The sequence below is a fragment of the Lethenteron reissneri genome, chromosome 37 (assembly GCF_015708825.2).
Source record: "Lethenteron reissneri isolate LAM-NWPU_2019-01 chromosome 37, ASM1570882v1, whole genome shotgun sequence".
In the NCBI taxonomy this organism is placed as follows: Eukaryota; Metazoa; Chordata; class Hyperoartia; order Petromyzontiformes; family Petromyzontidae; genus Lethenteron; species Lethenteron reissneri.
In genome coordinates, this window is record NC_083815.1 from 602,574 (window position 1) to 626,559 (window position 23,986).

The 23,986-nt window shown below is 46.2% G+C and overlaps 2 protein-coding genes across 4 annotated transcripts in view; both read left to right on the forward strand.

The window, feature by feature from the left end:
* Positions 1-18,206, forward strand: part of TTC17 (tetratricopeptide repeat domain 17) — a 32,566-nt gene extending 14,360 nt beyond the window's left edge. Inside the window, exons 14-26 of the mRNA XM_061566538.1 lie at positions 2,736-2,801; positions 3,268-3,492; positions 4,012-4,198; positions 4,764-4,865; positions 5,396-5,913; positions 9,114-9,294; positions 9,615-9,686; positions 10,186-10,306; positions 11,132-11,291; positions 12,143-12,226; positions 13,241-13,360; positions 14,894-15,037; positions 17,494-18,206. Of these exons, the coding sequence (XP_061422522.1) occupies positions 2,736-2,801; positions 3,268-3,492; positions 4,012-4,198; positions 4,764-4,865; positions 5,396-5,913; positions 9,114-9,294; positions 9,615-9,686; positions 10,186-10,306; positions 11,132-11,291; positions 12,143-12,226; positions 13,241-13,360; positions 14,894-15,037; positions 17,494-17,616 (2,103 nt within the window). The 3' untranslated portion in view covers positions 17,617-18,206. The remainder of the gene's footprint in view (positions 1-2,735; positions 2,802-3,267; positions 3,493-4,011; positions 4,199-4,763; positions 4,866-5,395; positions 5,914-9,113; positions 9,295-9,614; positions 9,687-10,185; positions 10,307-11,131; positions 11,292-12,142; positions 12,227-13,240; positions 13,361-14,893; positions 15,038-17,493) is intronic.
* Positions 18,207-18,357: 151 nt separating this feature from the next.
* The window catches only part of LOC133351390 (doublesex- and mab-3-related transcription factor 1-like), a 29,006-nt gene continuing 23,377 nt past the window's right edge, over positions 18,358-23,986 (forward strand). The window contains exons 1-2 of one of the 3 annotated variants that reach the window (XM_061566543.1): positions 18,358-19,922; positions 20,724-20,843. In XM_061566543.1, the coding sequence (XP_061422527.1) occupies positions 20,724-20,843 (120 nt within the window). In that variant the 5' untranslated portion in view covers positions 18,358-19,922. Of the gene's footprint in view, positions 20,970-23,986 lie in introns of all 3 variants that reach the window. The other 2 variants (XM_061566542.1, XM_061566546.1) reach the window with 2 other exon arrangements.

Here is a 23,986-nt window from a genome sequence, read left to right on the forward strand (position 1 = left end):
TGAGCGCACAGCCCACTAGGCTAGACATACCACGGAGTGTTTCAAGCTCCGGGCTGTCAGGTCAAGCCGTCAGCCATAGCATGACGGGACCACACTCTCCGAGCCATGTGAGCGCACAGCCCACTAGGCTAGACATACCACGGAGTGTTTCAAGCTCCGGGCTGTCAGGTCAAGCCGTCAGCCATAGCATGACGGGACCACACTCTCCGAGCCATGTGAGCGCACAGCCCACTAGGCTAGACATACCACGGAGTGTTTCAAGCTCCGGGCTGTCAGGTCAAGCCGTCAGCCATAGCATGACGGGACCACAACGTTCATGTTAGACACGCAACACTCACTGGGCCATGCTGGTCAGGACCTGTGCCCCAAGATAGTGACAGCCAGCAGCACAATTCCAAATCCCTGGCAGCATGTCACCATCGCAATTTAACACCATCACAACACATACAATTTGAATTATGATCCCCCACAGAACTAATCCAATGCCGAACAGGTACGCACAAATTTTTTTTTTTTTTTGACGATCCCGAATATTCAATGGTCACAACAATACACCTCACATCCCGTATCCGTACACATCATCTCCGAGACTCGCATTGCAGCAATGCAGCTGTACCAACCGAGTGGAGAGAGCAATGCAATTTGACGGCAATTAACGGAAACGCACCCCCGATCCATGTAGAACACAAGGAGCATTCCCGCACAAAAGACATCATCTGTGCAACAACGGACAGGAACCAACCAGTGAGTTTGAAACAAACCGAACCTGTCACTTCAAAATCCCCTTCAACATTAACCATGGGACTCAGGGCATTCGAATTTTGAGAGAAAAAAAACTGTACACAAACCCCAAGAATCGCCGAATTGATTAATACAGTATATGCAGTATACGAAGTTCGTACAGTCAATCATTTGGCACAATGCACCATCCAGTCCCCACATGGCAACACACACAATCAATACTCCAGACAATCCGTACATAGTAAATAATCACAAGCAAGTACCCAACATTCCATACACTGTTAACAATGACGATCAAAGTTTCTGACAGTTGCAAGTGACAATCACGAGCGAAACTCCATACAGTATACACAATAACAATGGCGATTTCGCAACACAACGATGTAACAACACGAGTCATTAACACGGCAACATACAGGATATCAACGGAGCTCGGGACACCAACAACGAATTAATCATTAACTACCCCCAGAAGATACCGATCTCGACGCCGTCATTAACAACAACACTGGTCGCCGCGTCAATTTCTCACGCACACAACCGGACGAACACGTTCCGCAACCCAGCGAGTAAAAAAAACCCGCGATCGCAACCCGGCACACGCAAGATGGGTGAAGTTATTATTATTTTTATTGGGGCCGGGTGCTTGTCAAGTCACAACTCGCCTGGCAAACTGTGAATAGCGGAGGGCGGCAAGGTGGAGCACTGGAACGGCCTGAAGAATCTTTGATGGTGAACACGGCCTGCTCTTGCGAACCCATCCACCTCTCACGCTCGAGCAGAAGGCTGGAACTCCCCCTCTGCAGGCGTTGATGTCGGCGGGAGCGGCATTTCGGCAGCAGGAGCGGTGTTTTGGCGGGAACAGCGCCCCGACCAGCCGCCGAAATGGCGGGAACGGCGTTTTGGCGGGAACAGCGCCCCGACCAGCCGCCGAAATGGTGGGAACGGCGTTTTGGCGGGAACAGCGCCCCGACCAGCCGCCGAAATGGCGGGAACGGCGTTTTGGCGGGAACCGTGCCCCGACCAGCCGCCGAAATGGCGGGCCCACCGCGTGGCCCGCATGCCCGGGCCTCCCCCGCCAGCCACCGCAGCGACGATGGTGTCCTCTCGCCGCGGCTCCGTCGCTCCGTTCCCGATGGCGGCGAAGCAGCAGTGCGATGCAAGTCCCGCCGCTCCGCGTGCAGCGCCATCTCTCTCTCTCTCTGTCACCGGGGCTGCCATCCCCGGGGCTGTCCGAAGGATGGTCGTCACACCATCCCCGTCGTACGAAGACGTCCAGATGAGTTTTATATTTGTTTTTCGTGTGCCCATTTTACTTCCCTAGGATAACACCTAGCAATATTTATTTTTCCACAACTTCTGACACCAAATGTAATGGGTTCAATTTAGGCGCACACACTTCTTGGGAGGCAACACTCATTTATTAATTAACACAACGTTTACTCAACAGTTACTCTTACTCTACACATAGGGTGGTGACCACCGACCTACGCTAGCTAACACACAATTGTATTTTAGTCTCTCTCCAGCGTGACCCAGCCAGGTGGCTGCTGGCAGTCCGCTCACTGTAGGTCTTCTCTTCTGGCATCTTCACGAGGTGTCTTCATTCTTCTCAGGAACAGCCCTGCTCTGCCTTCACACCACCCTTATATCTCGTCTCTCTGGCGTGGCCGGCTCCGCCCAGGCCACGCCTCCCTTCCCAGGCCACGCCTCACTTCCCAGGCCACGCCTCACTTCCCCCACCTCTGGGAAGGTCCGGATCCCTCCAGCACGTGACCCCCCAGGCACCCCCTTGGGGCCCCCAGCCCTCGTACGGGCCAACACAGTAGTGACCGTTCTGTCACTACACAGGCATCAGGGTTGGGATCGAGCCCATGACCTACTGCATACCAGGCGAGGGAGTTAACATCTCGTCACTGTGGTGCCCCTACCTGTATTCATCCTGAATAATAATATGGTTATGATTAACATAGCCCTCCTGGTGTTGTGTGCAGTGGTTGGCGAGACTGTCGAGAGCGAAAGATAATGTGACTCGGGCTTTGTCCCTCGCCATTGACAAGGTGAGTTTATGCTTGAGCCACTGTAGGTGAAATTACTCACATTTGGTATCCATACTTCCCACATACTGCAGTAGTTTCACAGTAAGGGGTGATGTTGTTATGCTATTTGAAGCAATTGAAACATTTGCATGTACATTTAAAATTTAGCAAATTTGGACCCTGATGCCGGAAAGCAATGGCCGACTATTTTGAAATGACAGTACGGGATTTTTAATGTACGCTGTGTCGCAAATGGCACATATTTTGACAGTTAATACACCCAAAGTATTAACCAGGGCGGCTGCTGAAACCGGACCACAAATCTCCGCAACAAGTGGAAAACGCACTGCCGCTGGCCTATGTTTCCGCTGCACTACGCTACCTGGATGTGAACACATGTGGAAATTAAAACCATACTTCATAGAATTGGTAACAGTGCATGACCCTCATGAAGGGAGTGTAAATCTGTGCATGGCGGGGCTCGCAGTGCGTAGAGCCCCGGTGGGTCTTCCACGTGCTCGCTGGGCTGCACTGGCGTGGAGAGGGGAAGGCGGTACGAGCAGCCGCGTGCTTGCAGGCCGCAGTGCGTTTGGCTCCCCAGGGCGCGCGGCACGTGCCGCTTACGGACCACGCAGCCCTCGCGCTGCACCTGAGCCAGCTGACGGAAGCCGCCCTCCTTCTAAACCACTCGCTCAACCACACTGCCGACCAGGTGAGCCTCACCACCGCAAAACCACGCCGCCATTCGCCGCTAAGTGGTGAAGACGTCATCGCAGTGCCTGTGCCAGGCTAATTGCACTTTAAGGCTGTCACGTCAAGTGTGGAAGGCTCTCTGGCAGGTCATGGGACAGACCCAGGCGCTATGGTTTGAGAGGACTAGCAAATACACCAACCGTCGCCCCCACTGTGCCACTTCATTGTGTTTTAGCTGCCCAGCCCTCGACTCAATTTTTTGTTCGTTGCTCCACCGCTCTTCATTGTTTTTGGAGGGTGACTGCCTGCAACTGCCCAGTAGCGTTCTTCATGAACCTCCTCCACAGAGGCAGATCTTGGAGGACACTTGGGAAGAAAGCTGCTGAGCTCGCCACACACATGCATATGGAAATCACGGCATGTACTGGACCTGTATTTACTCAAACAATGATTGGCTAAGACACGCAAGGTTCCTTTGAAATAAAACTGTCTCGATTTCTAAATTTGATTACTAAAGTTGTCGTGTTTGGGTGTGAAGGCCGCGGCTTTTCTGGTGCTGGGCAACGTGTTGCTGGATGATCGGAAGGCAAGTGGAGCGGTGGAAGCGTTTGACCGAGCACTGCAGCTGAACCAGCACTGTGACCTCTGCGGACAGGGCCTGCTCCGAGCCCGTTGCCTGCAGCTATACCCAACCCTGTACAAGATCACCACGCTGTCACGAACCGGTAAAACCCCAACTCTGACCCAGTGAGCCTCTCGCTCTAGCTCAACCATATATAATTATCAGAGTAAATTAGCTGATAATACATCACCTTCCTCTATCTGTCCTTGCATATATAAGAAATTAAAGTATATTTTATACATCCCATCAACTACATGGCCAGAGAGTATGTTTATTCAGCAGCATTGGATTACTACAAGTAAACTCTTCACCAGTTATGACATTGAGTGTGTCATCGGCAAAGTCGGTCTCATCAGAGTACTTATGAACAACCACGATTAGTTATGAGTCCTAGTTTGAGGGAAAACTATAGAATACACAACACAATAATGACTTTCATTGGAGAGAATATCGATCACAAATAAAATAAGCAGATAATCTGCCTCCTTCCCATATTTATTCCGATAAGATCACCATGCCGTCATGTACTGGCAACACCCCGACTGACTCGGCGGGCCCCCTCCCTCCATCTAACTCTGGAGCACGTGTTGTCTACATACCGTCGCGTTGTCTAGTGTGTGGGGATTGGCGAGCGCATAGTAAGTGTCGAGTGTGCCGACTGTTTCCAGGGAATTGCAGTGAGCAGCAAGAGGTCCCTGCAACACGCGGCACACGAGACATAGGGGCGGCACTTCCTTCTTCCCTCGTTCAGCATGGAAGGACAGAACAAGGTTTGTCTTCTGTTAACAATCCCGTTACATGTTTCACAAACATCTTAACGGTAATCAGTCTGAGTGTTGTTCAAAATTATACAGAACTACGTAACACATTGTTATTGTATAGCTTCTCCAGTGGTACGAGTTATCAGCAGCACATGTCTGTGTTGTAATCACTATGGACAATTGCTGTTGTCTCTGCATCGTTTAACTATTGGACAGCCCTGCCTATATGTGGGTGTTCAATATAAACTTAAATGTTTTAACCAGATACTACTCACCACTAGTCACCTGACACACCACTCCCTACCCCCCTCAGACTCGCTCCTTACCAGATACCATGACCTGACACTCACTGCACCGACACTCGCCACACCTTCATTGAGTGTTTTCTGTATTGGGAAGAGTGACTGGTGCATTTGTTGAGTGATTGAAGCATTGGGTGAGTGAGTGGTGAACTGCATGTAGAATGTGAATGAGTGGTGGCTGTATGGTGTGAATGAGTGGTGGCTGTATTGTTTGAGCCAGCTTATAATGTGTTGTAGGTGCTGGAAGCCAAAATGGCACAGGGGAGGAGGTCCACTTGAAGGAGGAGCAAAAGCCAGAATCAGAGGAGGCGGATGAGGTGGGGAAACTCAAAGAAGATGAGCCAAAGCAAGATCTTGAGGCCGAAATGATATCTGACAATTGGAAAACAAGCTTAGATATGCAGCCAAGTCAGAAAGAGAGGCTCTTCAAAGTGGAAGGGAAGGAGGGAATAAACTCAGGGCCGGAACTCACTCGGAAGGAGACGCAAGGCTTGGAAGAAGAGGCAAAGTCCTCCACACTGGACTCGGCTGACGGAAGTACAGAGCAGCGCGGCACTGACGACTCCACGGTGGAGGAGCCGCGGTCGGCACTGGGCGACGTCTTGTCCACCGTGTGGTCAGAGAGCGGTTGGTTCGAGGGAGCGCTCGAGGTCAAAGGGCAGCGGGTGGACTTGCAGGGGCTACGCATGGTTGCTGGCGACTCACAGGCCGGGCCCTGCTTTGGGGACTGTCGCGATGGAGATGAAGATGAGTGGGTAAGCACCTTACAACAGTGATATTTGACTTTTGCCAGTGCAGTTCTCAAGCCTTGTAACGCTTTTCCTTTGCTAATAAGATGCTCAGAATAATTAGATATATTAAGTCTGTCTTGAAAAACTCACCTCTTTAAAAACTTACCTTTACCCCCCGAATTCTGGCCATTTACTCCGGTACTGTTTATTTCCTGCTTGTCATACGTGGCGTATTGGTATCCACGGATGAAATGTGGCTTACAAATGAAAATTATAATTATAAAGTTACGATGTTAAATGTATAACGTGCACCATTCTTGTTTGCTCCCAGAGAGAGAATATGATTCAGAGGTGCGGGAAACCACAGATAAGTGGGAAGGCAGCCTGAATCAACACCAATAAGTTTTAAAGCTCTGTGGTCCTAGTTGAACACGTAGGAGGCTTTCGCGACCAATATCATCCATAATAGAGGTTTTTGGGTTAGATCGCGTAAATATATTAATGTGTCGTTAAACCCGCCACCACCCGATACAGTCAACTAGTAAGGGTTACATCATGGGACCTCCTTTGCCAGTACCAAAATATGAGAATAGGTTTTCCCCTTTTTCGTCACTAGTACAGCACACCGGTGTGTTGGAGAGCCAAGCCACAACATTTACAATCTGAGTACGACGTTTCGCCAGCAATTACAACTAGCTTCATCAGGCGACAGCCAGATTTGTGGAGAAGTCCTCCTGTTTCGTTCATTATTTAGAGGCATAGATGTGGTGACCACACTTCTGCGCTCTTGCGCAAAGTGGGGGGTGGGGGGGGATTAATGAGTCAACGTACATTATGCACGTGCATTATGTGAGCCCTTTGATCTGTTCCTTCCTGTCCATTGTGTGTAAATAGCCGTACCAACGGTTCCGTATTTTCCCGCATATAACCCGCGGGGTAGACCACTTTTTACAAACAAAACAAGACCCTGTGGGGTATATGGAGGTGCGGGCTATCACGAAAAGATTTTACACGTGTGATATGTCATAACTCGTTTAATTTTTTTCATGGTAGGACTATCCACTATGCAACACTTACCTTTGACTAAAGCACTGCTGAATAAACCACTAACACTAAAATTGCACATGTTATCACGTTTTAAATTATTCAAATTGTTAGTACAATGTTTACATTGCGCAATGGGAAGGGCCTTAACAAGCATCTACCAGACACGGAATCATAATTGCCGAGTCCCTTAGGCCGCTGCTATTGGCTGAGCACGATACAGTCGCGACCATGAGCTTTGTTTCAAACTTCCAATGGCTTTTTTGCCAGGAGGCAGTGGCGTTACATTAGTGCCGCTATTGTCTGCAAAGTGCGCAATCTACCAGTGCTGAAACTGTACAGGGGTAACTACTGGTCCAGTAGCTGTAAAAATGATGAGGTCGAATGCTGGTAAGCCTAACAGTACGCTTACTTACTTATCTACCAGTTATGTGTTACTTATTTATTGGATATTTACTTTTGTTACTTATTTACTGTTTTAAGTTCACTCGTTTCCGATTAGTTTGTTTTCTTTGTGCACGTTATGATTTTAATGTTAACAATTAATAGTGGAATGTATTACAAATGTAAACTTTGTATTAATATGATGGAATTAAGCTGCGGTACCGACCTTAAAGATATGAATGCATGTGGGGTATATGGAGGTGCGGGCTCTCTGAAATTTGTTTTAAACAAAACGCTATTTTTGCGGGGTATATGCGTCTGCGGGTTATATGTGTATGCGGGCTATATACGGGAAAATACAGTAAACCCTATTGAAGTATGGTGGCCTGTATTGGCATGCATTTAAACAATGTATTATTTGGTAATTCGCTTCCACGCAGCACTAAGTCGGTAGCTATGCGAACGGTTTAAATTATTTTTATTTATTTTTATTTCGATAGATTTTCTAATTAGTCTTGGCCAGTAGTAGCTAGTTTTGCACAGAACTTCAACATCAAAATCAAATGAGTGTCCTTGTTGGCACGTGTGTTCTGCTACTGCTAACAGTTGTTTTTGGGAGTATTTGATATTTATTTGGTGTGGTCCTCTCTTGGCATCTTGGGCCAACTCCATTAACAATGAAACTGGAGTCCCCGGAGAAAACTCACGTGTGATCACTTAACCTGACCTTGGTCTAACCTTTGCCCTGCAGTCGTGTAGATGCCTGTACATGTGACTGATAACGTCTGCATCTCAAGCTGGACGTGCAATTTTGCCACCTCCTTTTTATGAAGCACACGCCCCACAGCAGTATTTATTTGTGTAGTGCCACAAAGCCCATCTCTCTACCCTACACAACTACTGTTCTGGTGTATTGGAGAGTAAATCCACAACATTTACAATTCGAGATTGTCTGTCACCTGATGATGCTAGTTGTAATTACTGGCGAAACGTCGTACTCGAATTGTAAATGTTGTCGGTGTACTCTCCATCACACCGGTGTGCTGTACTAGTAACGAATTGGCATGTTTTGTTTACGTGACAAACCTTACTAATTGGCTGTGTCAGGTGGTGGCGGATGTAATGACACATTTATATTTACACGATCTAACCAAAAAAAACCTCTCATTTGCATTAAACTAACACACCCTAGCGGCGGTGCTTCTGATAGGTTTCTTTTTAATTACAGATGAACAGGAATGTTTTATGTATGCTTGGGAGAATGGCTTATCCGGTAATGCAAGACTTGCTCCGTTCTTCTTTGACGGCCACGCATCTTTGCCTTGCGCCATTGAATCGTGATCATCGGTTCCTTCCATTGTTATTTGTTGGAGGATAAAATGAAGTCTGGCATTGGCCTGTAAACACACCATACTGGTGGTAAAGGGAGCGGGGTTTCAGCACGATATTGTACAGTGATACGCTGTCCACATACCAATGGATCTGTTAGGGAAGCTCGGAGGGATCTTCTACAACATCTGACTTGCATACCAGACCTAGTTCCTTTGGATCTTCATCTCTTTGACTCTGCACAGTCATAGCTGAAGCACAAACCAAACGACTTCTCTGCTGCTGTCATTAGATTGCAACTGGGTTTCTGGCACACATTTGATCAGAGGGAGGCTGCATTGTGAATGCTAACATGTTCTCTAAATAATAACTTTAGCCTCTTATTGAGACACCTTTGTGATCACTTTAAGGCAACGTTGGTGACTCGACGTGGATGTTGCTTGGCTGTTGTTGTTGTTGTTGTGCAGATAACGGTGCAAGTAAAGCAGTCGCGGAAACAGAAGGAGGCCTGGGGAGACTTTGGTCTCATTCCCAAGAGAGAGGGAAGTCCCATGGAAGAGGCAGAGAGAGAGCAGTGGGTGTTTTCTCCAGCACAGAAGGAATCTGAACCCCAGCTCAGTGGCCCCGTAAAAACCTCTGCACCTCCAGGTGAAACGCGGTGTCCCTTTTGACTGATGATGAAGCATTTATACCACATCACCTTCATTTGGTCGCAAAAAACTTTCTCACTGAGGCTCATGTAAACATAGTTGTGGACCTGAATTTCTTAAGTGACTTGAGGTGGCTTTTACCTAACACTTTGGAAAATGTTGCAAGGTAAGATGGGCCATTAAATTATGTGGTCACCCTGTGACTGATCAACTACAACGGCTGTTACTCCTCTGCCGTTCTCTGTCCATTTTATCATGACCATTTGATGGAAGATGTTTGTAGAAATGGAATTGTAAATGTGTTGTCTCTGGAATCAGCTCTCCAGAAAGGACATTGCATCCCTCAGAATGGTGATAAAGGGCATCCAATCAGCAAAGAGCAGCAACCAGGTACTGAAAGAGGACGTGCTTAATTATTATCATTGTGATTACGCTTGTTTACCAATCAGTCTCGTTTTTAGAAAGGTCCTGCTAAGTGTTTCACAGGAAGGGGGCGATGATTGCCGTGTTTATGAATGAAGTAATTTGCTAGTGTTTTATAAAAAACATGACGCCGGTACATAGTGGTCTATTCCTCTTTAAAGAACATCATGGGATCTTTAACGTCCACTGTGAGTGAAGCAGATGGCGTGTAGTATTTCATGGTTAATAAGCACGACAGTATTTACCATGGTAGCTCACCGAATCCAAAACCGCAAACACCATTAACAAGCGGTGAACGTGCTATCACTGGGCCATGTGACCTCCCCATTCATGTTAATGGTTGGCTACGTACAGTGCTAAAGAAGTACATAAGTATAGAATGCGAAGTGTGATTGAGAATTTCTCTGAAACCGTTTCCACAGCTGCCTTTATGTGTTTGCGTGCTGTCGCAATGGTGTGTGTGCAGAAGCAGCCAAGAAGTTTGCGAACCTAGGCTGGCCCAGCACCAAGGAATGCATCCGAGTTCGACGTCTCAACCCCAACATCCACCCTTCCACTTGGGTTCCCCTCACTCTCAAGAACATCCGGTGAATTGATCCTGCTCTGGTTTTATATGCTGACACCCTACTTTTACCCTGCGATGTCCGGTTTATTTTAAAAGCAGTTGCTAACCAATTGGTGAGAGGGCTAATTGAACCTTATGGCGGAACCCCGGGGTCCCGAATAATTGGAAGTCAAAAGCGGGAATCATTAATTCATTATTTTCGCCGACTCTGTCCCACCGCGCACATAAACGCCGCAACCCACCTGGCGCGGATCATTCTGTTGTCATGTCGTCCAAGTGCAGCGAGGACGAATGCGCATAAGAAACAAAACTTTTAAACTTTGATTAGCTCATCGTGTAGAGCTCATCGAGAGGAATAGATTACCATATCGTTCGCCTTCAACAGACATAAAATGACGTCGCAACGCAGTTTATGTGAGAGCCGGGGGCTTACGAGACCCCGGGGTCCCGCCATAAGGTTCAATTGGTGAGAGGGTCAATACGTCAAGTGGCTAGCAATAAACAGTAATAAGGGTTGACACATGTCTTGAATAGAGCATGGTTATAAGAGATAATGGAACAGAATCCCAAAGTGCGAGGAAAGAAACCGAAAGAGGAGCGTTGTTACCTGCAGTGTGGCGAGTGGGTGATTGAGTGAATAAGTGTGTTGTTGTGTCCTATAGTACAGTGGTTCAACACAGTGCAGATGAGATGAAACAGTCCAGTAGAGAGTCTTTATGGCGACTGGCTGCTGGTGAGCGAGTGACTATTCAACGGCTCAACAGACTCGATGACAAACGTGTCGCAGAGAAGCGTTTGGTATTGTGCAGGGTGCGGCTAACGAGCAGTGGGTGTGTGGCGCGTGCAGCGTGGCAGAACACATCGACCTGACGTCGCCGCTGCAGGAGCCATTCTCGGAGCCGGTGTGCAACCCGGCCCTGCCGGCCAGCATGCACACGCTGGACCACCTGGCCGGCGTAGGCGCTCGCGGCTCCCTCATGTACGGAGGAGAGAAGCGTCTGCGAGGGGTAACCACACACGCACACCCACAACATGAGCATTACTCTGTAGGGAGGTTTACAGTGGTTGTCCTTAGGATATACTCATCCCCACCATAGTGTGGAATTTCCACGACTGGCTAAGGCCTATAAACAGGATATGCTAATTTGTGTAGGAAACCACTTTTATTTTATATTCTTTGTTCTTTCGGTAAAGTCACGTAGAAGGGAAATAATAAAAATAAAACATAATAAGCTAAAATTCTAACGACGTTTCGGCCACAACGCAAGCAGCCGTCCTCAGGTGAAGAACAGGGCTGTCGGAAAGACCGCGTCCTAATGAACTGCTTGCGTTGTGGCCGAAACGTCGTGAGAATTTTAATAATATTTTATGATTTTATTTTTTATTTTAATTTTATTTTTTTACCGAAGTGACTTTACCGAAAAAACTAAGAGCATGAATCCTTGCAGTCACGAAAGCTTCAAATCTAGAATTAATACCCGGTCACACGACCGTACATGTTCTGCATTAGCCCAGGTTGTCAGTAGCCCCTGTAGTATCGGTCGTGTATTCTGCTGGCCATAGTGTCACCCAACACTGTTTCTCATCCATCAACCACATTTGGAAACTCATGGAGTTGAAATTTCCGAAAACAAATGGTGTCTAGATCTAGGCGAGAAAGTCATGATGGCCAAACCCACTGATGCCACCAGCATCCGTATCAGACAGCTGTACTCAAATGTCACAAATGAGCTTAAACACAATGATAGCTTCAAACACACGTGTATGTAACAATTACATTGAGGCTTTGCTGCTCACTTGTGTGGAGTGGATAGACCGTGATGCTGTGATGTGTGGTGCTTTGCTGTGCTTCCCCCAGGAGCTGGAGAGACTGGCCAAGGCCTCACTAGGGGAACGACGCCTGGAGCACGTGGCCACCCGAATCGCCAGAGCGATGGAGAAGGTCTTCATACTCAGAACACTATCTCAAATTTGACTTACAAGCCTTAGAGACACTCGTTCCGGCCAAGTAGCTCACAATCGGAAGATTTAGAGTGAAAATATTGGTTGGTGGTTGACCTGGCCCATCATCACTGTGGCAAAGTATATAGTGGTTTTCCTATGGACTCCCCCCTGCCATAAAACTAGGAATTACTACCACTGGCTCAGGACTGCAAACAGGAACTGAGCACTGCCTAAATGCGTATTTGAGTAGGAAATCACTCTGGCTTTTTGACTTGCCTTTTAGGTCACGGCTTGCAAATCTGCATCACCCACACCCGCCAGGTGTCAGAGGTTCAAATGATCCTTTGTAATCTTTGGTTTTTTTCAGCCTTCGTTCTCGTTTTCGTCCCATGTCTCGCAACTCTACAGGACCTCGTGCCTCCATCTGCACATTATTTCAGCGCTTGCAACTTCCTCACCCTAGCTGATGCAGACTAAAATCCATACCTTCGTCACAACCCAACTCGCCTTCTGGAACTCTGTCCTCTCCCGCCTCCCCACATCCCTTGTCCCCTAAATTCCTCATCTCCAAGCTCCAGATGATCCAAAATGCAGCTGCCAGGCTTCTCGTCCGCACCTGTAAATGAGACCACATCTCCCCAATATTCCAATCCCTCTACTGGCTGCCAATCCCAGATCAATTTAAGGTCGCATTCACAATTATCAAGATCCTCCATGGACCCTCTCCTCTCATCTTACTCTACTCCCCTGCATATGCTCTTCTTTTCCCCTCTCATCTCACTCTCCTCTCCTCCATGCATACTCATACCTTTCCCCTCTCATCTCACTCTACTCCCCTCCACTCACTGTGCTCAAACTCCCTTTATGTGCTCTCAACTCCAGCATTAAACACGAGAGAACTTGGTTCAATCTCGTGCGAGAGCTGAACACTATTGTATGTGTATATGTTGAACTTCTTTCGCACCGTACATAGCCAACCGTGCTGTGTGCTGGCTATGTGCTCTGCCCACAGAATGACACATCATGGGTGTTGGCCAACCTCGCTGCCCTCTACTGGAGGATCCAAGGCCAGGGGCGACGCGCAATTGATTGCCTGAGACATGGCCTGCACCACGCCCCTCACCACATGAAGGTGCCAGACACCGCCAGGGCTTCTGTGCACCATGTCTGGTGGTTGTTATGGGTTTTTTCTATTTCAATGTTTCAGAGAAAATCCTTTGAGTTAGAGAAACATATAATTTGCAAGGTAGTCCAGGGTGTCAAGTGACATACAGTAACACGTAATGATGCGTATACACACATACAATTATAAAGATTCCCCTTTTAGCCTTGACCAAACTGTTGGGGCAAGTGCTATTATCGAGCACCTATGAAGGCCATCACTCGAGGGGGTGGGTGGCCAGCACCACGCCCGACTGCCTTTGTCTCGCGCAGTGATTTTTACACACCGCACTAGTTACTCATGTGAGGCTCAGTCAACCTAGGGGAGGCCCAGGACCTGTTCAGATCGTCATCGCTGGTGTTGGCCTTGAATGGAAATCAAATTCTGGTCGCCGGGTTTGTAGCGCCGCGTGCTAAACACTGTTCCACCGTTCCCCCACCCACACATAGCAAACTTAATCAGCACACATGTATACACGTATACACGTAGACCTCGCTTAGTGCTCAAGATGTGTTCCTGGAGAAGTGAGTGCGAATTGAATCAACATGAAAAGGGGTCATTTTACTATTAAATATATGGAGAATCATTCATGATGTTATTTCTTGCTTATAAGCAATACATGAGGGCTTCATTGGGATATCGGTAAAAACACTAATAAAAATACAGATGGTAAACATGATTTAATAAATAAAAGCTAATATTTTGTTAGATCAATATTATGTACTGTACTCACCAGTGCATTCTACTCACAACCCACAGCCACCTGACACTCACCTGCCTCAACCCGCCATATCACTTGGATTTTGACATCCAAAGTGATACTTTTCCTGACACTTTGGTCACATTTCCAGCACTAACACTTGCAGGCCTTTTTCCAGACACATTGGGTCTTTAATGGTCACAAAAACAAAATAAATGAGGCAGAGACCAAGGTGGTGGAGTAAGCATACGTCAGTGGGCACGTGTCTTTTTAAAAATACTGGCGAGCGTTGCTCTGCTCGGAGCATTTCTTGCTCTCATTGGCTTTGTGAAAGTAAACAAAGATGGCAGTGGGTGTGTTTCCTCAGCCAGTGCTGCATGTTCTGACTCAAAAGCGCTTTTAAGATTTTTGGATGTTCTTAATGTTTTCATTAAAAATGTCACCAGGACAAAGAGCACTTTAACTAATCAGCACTGTACGGGGTAGCGCTTAGCAAGGTCTCCCTGTATACTGGACATCACTCCCAAACTCGTCAACATGTAGATAATTAAATTATGCACAGCACTGGTTTATGTAGATTCTACTCTTGCTGCACCAGTTGCAGATGTTGTGCCAGTTTGTTTTAATTAAAGATGTAAATCAGTTAAATGTTGAGGTTGGTGGTGCATTTCGTGTGTCTTGAGAGATAATTCCATGTTGACACAGCTTTGAGGCAGAGTGTGCCTGTTGGGTTTGCCTGTTGGGAATAATCGTTGTCGAGTGGCTTGCGGTGTTGACCTGCCTATGCGGCGCGTGTGTTGTAGGACGTGGCTCTGGTTAGTCTCGCGAACGTGCTCCTACAGGCCAGGCTGGGGAAGGAGGCTCAGCTCGTGGCTGGCATGGCAGTGCACATCTCTCCCAGAAATCCTACCGCACACTGCACGCTGGGCAATGCCTACCTCGCCACGGTGAGCACCGTGCCACCGCTCACACCTAATTCACATCGCAACAGAAGCCAAGTCGGTGGTAGAGTGAGCAGCTCGCAATCAGAAGGTTCTGAGAAAATTCTGTTGACTCGGAGCATTGACCCAGGGTTAATGAAATTCATATCACTGTGTGAGGAAATCAACAGTGGTTGTCCCGGGAACAAACTTACCCCTGCGATAAAAATGTGGAATGTCCACTACTGGCTCAGGGCTGTAAATAAGAAATGAGCACCACCATAATACTCATTTGAACAGGAAATTGCCTTGAGGAACACACGCACGCAAAAATAGATGAATGGTGGTAGGGATACCATGGGTGCCAACAGGTAAGACAAGTCACTTGCATTCTTATTTTTGCAGCAATATTCAGAGATACCTTGTTAGCTAGTTTACTGTGACCGTCGTACAGTGGTTGTTAGGCCACTTAATGATCTGGCAAAATTTATGTAGCAAGAGACCCCCCCCCACCACCCGACACAGCCAAACAAATTGTCACATGCACAAGCGTTAATGAGCAAACCGTTATTGTTTTAGCTTCCCAGATAGTTGAACAATGATTGTCTAAACTTCATTTAGAAAAAACATACTGCATTTCAGTTGAAATTGTCAGATTACATCAGAACAAGGTCTAGCAACAGCACCGGATCATCTTCTAAAACAGGTGTCATGACCTTCCAGGAATAATCAGAATTACACTGTATTCGCAGAAACTTTGCTCGATCATTGTTTGGCCTCATCTAAAAATTAATTATGAATCATTATATTGGCTGCGTAAATATACGTGTCCAATTTATAATAAGCAAAGGTGAAATTCGTGTAAAATCTGTTGAGTTCCATAAACAGTCATGGTTGTGTCTGTGTTTGCGCTGGGTTTATTTGCACACATGGAGGTCTGTGTGTGCATGGGTCTGTGTTTTTAAATATCAAATATTCACACAACTGTCACTGCAGGATATTGTAACTTTTTTAATGGAGCTTCCAATTCCCTTGAACTTTTTGTGTTTAGTTTGTTGTCCTTCCCCCGCAACTCCGGTGAGCATGGTTGTCTATGTATGGTGCAAAATAAGTTCAACATACATAATTGGTTAAGGAATTGTCATCTGCGTAAATGTACACGGCCTAATTTTATTTATTTAAATCTTGACTTAAAACTTTTGTGACTGCAGGAATTCATATTCTTTGGGTCTTTCGGTAAAACCACATAGATATAAAAAGTAATAAAATAATAACAATATCACGACGTTTCGATCGCAACACAAGCAATCGTCATCAGGTGAAAAATATAGCGGGAGAGCTGCTGAGAATATATGGTGGGAGCGCTGCTAAGGCTGGGAGTTATAAAGGTTTGAGATGGGTGTAGCCCAAGGGTCAGTGGGCAGGGCTCGAGATGAAATTTGCATGTAAATGGAAGATCAGAGAAATCTTGACAAACGAAGCTGTGGGGGTGGTCATTGTATTGTGAGACATTAGCATATTCTAGATTTGAAGCTTTCGTGACTGCAAGGATTCATACTCTTAGGTTTTTTCGGTAAAGTCACGTAGGTAAAAAATAAAATTAAAAGTTAATAATGGAAATAAAATAAAATAATAAATCACGACGTTTCGGAGGCAACACAAGTCTCCGTCATCAGGTGGGACCGTCACAGCTAAAATTACTGCATCCCTTGATGCAGCTAAAATTACTGCATCGTGATTCATTATTTTATTTTATTTCCATTATTAACTTTTAATTTTATTTTTTACCTACGTGACTTTACCGAAAAAACCTAAAAGTATAGACATTAGCATGTCAATGTAAGAAATTTGCTTGTCAATGTAAGAAATTTTCTTGTCAATGTAAGCTCGGAGAGAGCTTGGAGAGAGCCATCGCCACATGGAGGTGGAAAAGGATGGCAAGCCGCCATTTAATAATTGCTTGTGTTGCGATCAAAACGTCGTGATATTGTTATAATTTTTATTATTTTATTATTTGTTCTATCTATGTGGCTTTACCAAAAGACCCAAAGAATATTTATTTAATGATTTTGTTTACATTCCAGTTTCTGTGGTGTTACAGTTTTCAATTATTAGGATATGTTTTGCCTTTGTTATATGTTAAATAATTATTGTCCATAGGATTCTGCCATGGTGCAACGGTCGGGCCAAACACTGGACTTGCGATCCAGATGTCGCCGGTTCGACTCGATCTCCGTGCGTAACAGTTGCAATGGGGGCAATTTTCTTAAATCCCCCCCACCTCTGTCCACCTAACAATACAAATGGGTACTCATTCGACTGGCAGGTTACGTGTGGTGGGGTAAAGTGTGGGTACGCCCGCCTGTTCCCGCCTGGCCAGCGTGGTCTTTCTGCCAGCAGTGATATGCATGATCAACAAAATGCAGGGCTGCATCTTTAATGTTTTAACTACAACGGGCACCTGCATGGTTGTGTGTGCATAGGAGGACAGACAAAAGGCCCTGCAGTGCTACGGGTCAGCACTGGCCCTACAGCCAGAATACCCTACCGCCCTGGAGCGTCTGCGAGCCGTGCAATGCAACATCCTTGTCTATGAAAACCAGTAGGCTTGTGACCTCACCTGGGATGGGCACTTACCTATGTTCTCACCTTTGCCCTCACCTAGTATTGGAATCAAATGTGGAGAGTTTGAAACTGCACAACATGGTGTCTTGGGTTTTTTTGTCAAATTTGTGTCCAAAACATAAATCAGATGTGTATTAATCGTATGGTAATTACATTAGAAGATGGAATCCCTCTACACACTTGACACATGCCCTGTATGGACAGATGTTGGCTGCACATGCAACAGAGCGTGTGGTAATCGATCTCTGCGTGTCTTGACGTGGGTGATCTGCAATGCCTGTGGTGAGTCGAGGCAAAATTCAAACCTCACGGGGGTGATCGTTTTCAGTTTTTACTTGAGCAGAAAATGGCCAATTCTTAAAAAAATATTAATTTAATCTAAACGCCGTGAGGTTTATGTTCTGTGTCAATTATAAACTATCGTGAGGGTCACAAGAATGCAGATGGTTGCATATTTGACAACACTTGTGGGGAGCTTGGTGAATCTCAATATTGAGAATATTTGTGGTACTCGGTGTCCTTCAGACCTTGTATTTGTACCACGTGGAGATTAAATACTTTGACTAATTCAGCTGATTTCTCATTGTGGATGTGTGGGAATGGGCTATGCACGACAGGTAAATCCTCATACTCTCCACCGAGGCTTGCCGAGTTCTGATACTAGTGTTGCCACGCGTGGCGAGAACCCCCAGCTGCCCTTGGGCCACTGAGGGGATGATGAAATGTACAGCCAGCCGAAGACATGCCAACCACAACAAACCCCGACTTGCCTATGGGCCTGAAGACTGAAATTCCTCCTCCCTGTCTCCTCCTACTCCCCGTGTCTCTTCATGTCTTTCTCCAAGTCTCTCGTTTATTTCTCGCCATGTCTCTATTTGTCCCATCTCTCCTTCTTGCAGATCTGTGCAGTCATCTACAATTTTAGTTATTTCTCTAATTGTTATATACATTCATTATAAACAATACACTTCTGGAATGCAGGCCCAGTTCAACTATACTTCACCACACCACTCATTGGTAGGTAGGGAAGACCTAGGACAGGTTCAGATTCAGGTAATCACCACGGATGTTGGAAGTGAGGTGGAAATTGAATTATTAGTCAATAAGAGACGGAGACAAATGTCATATTTGTCATTGTGTTATTCACAATGCGACGTAAAATATGACAATTTAAACTTTGTAATTAGGTTTTTAAGTGTTTCTATTATTTTTGTACGTGATTTGCTTCACATAAGCCTGCCTCGTGTGTGGTGTGTGTTCAATTCCCACTCATTGCCAATATCGGTGGATATCTGAACTAGTCCTGGATTCCTCCCCTAGATCGACACAGCTTTTAATGGGTACCAGATGCGATGTAAACATCAGCATTGGGGAGACCAAGGCGGCCAGGCGTGGTGCTTGTCTCACCATTCCCTCATAAGTGATAATCACTAACAGCACTCGTCGTAGCAGCCTATGTGGGTGACACAGGGCATCTTTGTCTTTATATTTGTGTGTGTAGGGGAGTCAGGGTTAACAATGAAGAGATTTCTTGTTTAGTCATTTAATTAACTTCCTTTGCTGAACACGCATTATACAGAGATGGGAGAAACAGGACGAGAGATACACAGAGACCCAGATAGAAAGAGACGGATCGAGGTACACACCAATCATAGGCTCACAAGAGCCAGACTAGGGCTCCCATAGGGTTCGGTGTTAATCACCCAGGCTCACAGAGCCAGGCTAAAGCTCTCCCACACAACATGACCCAGAAAGTGCTTAAGAATTTAATCAGAGACACGGATATTAATACATGCCTTCAATAAACCATACTTCACCAAAAATCACCATTACTTTCACTTACATTACCAGTGATGAACACTATGGGAGCCTCAGGATGAACACAGGGACACACACAAAGACAAACTGACACAAACCCATAGATTCACAAAAGTCCATAGACTCAAAGAGGCCCATACACTCGCACAGAAACCCTCCCACACAGCTCTAGGTCACGGGGAGAGAGATAAGGGAAAAGAGGGTTCATAAGTGCCATGTCGTCTCTACACACACACGCTAAAGCTACTGTATCACGGTTATTAACACAATAATTGTCAACTAAAGTACAATTAAGGACCTTACGTTTAAGATAAAATATTTGATTATACAAGTATTTGTATTTGGTTTAAGATGTTATCGTGAGTAAATTTAACACTTTGAGTAGCTAGTGTTGCGTTTGTGAGTTTAATGTTTTCATTTGTGGTACCAGGAGTTAATTTATCGACCATTTCAACCAATCATCAATAACGTGAGTACATCCTTGTATCCTGTATACACATTAACGCGCATAAACACAGACTTCACAGAGTTACCCCATAGCCTCGCGCAAACACGTAGAGACCCACAGATTCACAGCCTCTTGGACACACGAAGAGTCGTACAGACTCGAGCAGATGTGAGCAGATGTGACCGTGATCCAAGATCACAGCAGGGTGGTTGTTGAGTATTCGCGTCTCCACGAATTCTCGCGTCGCCGACTGCGTCGCGTTCGTCTCTGGCGCCTGGGGGCTCCCACAAGCTCCAGGAGACGGCAACGGCCGCAATACCTCCCATTGATCTATTATCCCACAGCCATATGTTCGCCTTTCTTGAATGGCCAGGTATCGCAATATTTGGTATCGTCCCCGAGTCGCTATCAGGAATGAAAATGAGCTTCATAGCTCATCGGATTCTTTCAGTAAAGATTCTGATTCTGAATCAATTGTGCTTCATTAACGAGACGCTTACTCGCAATATCAAGCCGTCACACAGCATGAAATCGCCCAAAACAATGCATTTGAATATTGAACAATGTTATTAACAACTGACGCCCTAACCCAATTTACAATGCCATATGCAAATACAGGAATATCGCCTCCTGCACAAAGAGATGCGTTCCTAGGAAAACGTGAATATTTACAATGAAGTGTAAAAAAATGCAGATGATTATAACTTAACAATATATTATTTCAACTACTGCTACAAACTACTACTACAATACATCATTAGATAAACCATGACCGAGAAACCCGTCACAACTCAGAGTCTCAATCCTCCGCTCCTCCCACAGATGCCCACAGAGCCCCGCCCCTCGCGTGCGGGGGAGGGGGGAGGGGCTGCGGGGGTGAGGAAGTCACGTGCCCCCAAGTGCGCGCGCTGCCGTAACCACGGTTACGTGATGGAACTCAAGGTGACGATGAGGCTGATTATTGTGTAGGGTTGAGTCTGCAATGAGGATTGCTATGTTCTGTAATTCATATTCATGTTTTTGCTGCTACTACTGATGATGACGACATGAAGCTGGTCTATGCTATTGGTATTGATGGTGTTGCTCTTACTATTGTACTAAAGTACTCCTGGCAAGGAGACTTGGGCGGCTGGTGTACTTGAACTGCTTTATTTCGTTGTCACCGCTCGTGCACCACAGATGTTGTAACATTTATATGCTTAATACAATGTACAAAGTAATATATAGTATCGTAATTGTATAGCGAACTAGCTGTACTACCCGGCTTCGCCCGGGACTTGTATCCACCACGGCCGGCCGCCTATGTCTCCCCAGTGGCGATGTTAATACGCCACACCAGTTACTCGTTTTGCGGCTGAGTCCCTCCCTCACCACTCTCCCTCCCTCACCACTCTCCCTCCCTCACCACTCACGCACGGCCGCCTTTGTCTCCCCAGTGGCGATGTTAATACGCCACACCAGTTACTCGTTTGAGGCTGAGTCGACCTAGGGGAGGTTCAAATAATCGTCACCGGTGGTGGCCGTGAGCGGGAATGGAACTCGGTTCGCCGGGTTTGTAGCGCAGCGTAGCGTTAACCACTACACCCACCGCTCCTCACACCACACACGCACAGACACACACACAGACACACACACAGACACACGCAGACAGACACAGACAGACACACACACACAGACACACAGACAGCACGCTAAGCACTACACTACCGCTCCCCACACACCACACACGCAGACACACACACAGACACACACACAGACAGCACGCTAAGCACTACACTACCGTTCCCCCTACACAACACACGCGCGCGCGTCCATAGGTACACATACACGCGCTTGCTGCAGACACACACGACTTTCAGGGTGCGCACGGCAGTAAACGACTGCAATAATAAAGCGGCAATGCTGCGCGAGGAACGCCTTAGACCTGCAACACATTTGTGTAATGCGAGCGTAAACACACAAACACATACAAACACATACACACACATACATACACACACATACACACAAACACATACACACATACATACACACACACATACATACACACAAACACATACACACACGTACATACACACATACATACAGACACACAGACATAGACATAAACACATAGAAAAAAACCCACATACACACACACACAAACACATACACACACATACATACACACATACATACAGACACACAGACATACACATAAACACATACACACATACACATGACCCGGCTTCGCCCGGGACTTGGATCCACGATGCCCGTCCGCCTTTGTCTCCCCAGTGACGATGTTCACACACGACAGCAGTTACGCGTTTGAGGCTGAGTGGACCTAGGGGAGGGCCAGGTCCGTTTCAAATAATCGTCAGCGGTGGTGGGCGTGAGTTGGAATCGAACTGGGGTCGCTCAACCAGCTTAATGACTATTTGTACAAAGAACATATAAAGAATCGATGATAATAACCAGGCTACAGTCCACATTATAGACTGCCAGTACACGCAGTCAGCTTCATAAGCAGGCTAGAGTGTACATGATAGAGTGGCAGTACGCTCACCGAGCTTAATAAGCAGGCTACAGTCTACATGATAGACTGGCAGTACGCTGACCCAGCTTAATGACTATTTGTACAGTGAACATTTAAGTAATCGATTGTTGGCGCGTTGGGTTTAAAAGTAATAGTAATTGCACACATTGTGGTGGGGGTGTAGTGAAGAGTAGGAAAAACTTTGATGAATTTACCTCAGAGTGGCGTGGTGGGTGTCGAGGCCTAGTAGCGTGCAGAGCCTGCGGCCTCGCCCAAATTGTCCACGCGGCAGAGGCAGGGTACGGGTGGCGTTCCTTCCCCCCCCCTAGCGCTCCAAGAATACTGTGTAATGGCTATTATTTAATTAATTACGGAGCCTATGAAAGTGGCGAAGGCGTGGCTAGCCGTTGGCAGGGGCAACCGCCGTCCAATGAAACTGCAGCCCTTGGCGAAGGCGTCGCTAGCCGTTGCCAGGTCCAATGAAAGCGGCGAAGGCGTCGCTAGCCGTTGCCAGGGGCAACCGCCGTCCAATGAAAGTGCGTATGGTCCGAAATCCACACACACACACACAGACAGACATCTACGATTTTATATATATAGATATACAGCAGTGTGATATACATTAGGGTGGGTAGAATAATACATAGTGTTATATTAAAATGTATAAGGTTTATAGCAATACAGTATATAATTTAATGTTGGGTTTGTCTATGGCAGTATATAGTACGGTGTAGACTCGTGTGATTTAAGAGAATAAAGTTTAGATGGAAGCATATATTTTTTACGACGTAGAATTGTAATGTATTACTTACTGTTAGTAACTCAGCTTATTATAGAGTATAGTTAGTATACTGATGATACTATGTAGTTTATACTTTAGTTGTTTACGTGTTGGTTTTTAGTTACTGCAGCTACATACTATTAACACTACTTCCCTTTATTAATGTTACCCCTATCCCCTCCCTTTGATGCCCGCTAATCCTGCATAATGCACGGGCATAATTAGTACTATTCACATACCTGCATTTCCCATATCCCCTCCCTTTGATGCTGCTAATCCTGCATAATGCACGGGTATAAGTAGTACCAATCACATACCTGCATTTCCCATATCCCCTCCCTTTGATGCTGCTAATCCTGCATAATGCACGGGCATAAGTAGTGCTAATCACATACCTGCATTTCCCATAAATATGCTGAATTCCTCTTGATATGCAAATTATTTTGTCAAGGCGCCCTTTCCCCCCCTTCCAACCCAGCTTAAATATATGCTCCAAGCATGGTGCTGTTTCATTCAGACACTGTCACCTCGACAGACCTGGTTTTCACCTGAGGACGGCTGCTTGCGTTGTGGCCGAAACGTCGTGAGAATTATTTTATTATGTTTTATTTTTATTATTTTATTACTTCCCTTCTACGTGACTTTACCGAAAGAACCAAGAAGAAGGGTGCGTATCCCGTGGATGCATGTGGCAGCGAACAATAGGCTGCCAGCACCCAGGGGATGTGCAAATCCTAGTCCATTTGCTGGGCGTTCACCAAATAACATCCCCAAGATTGTGCGGTT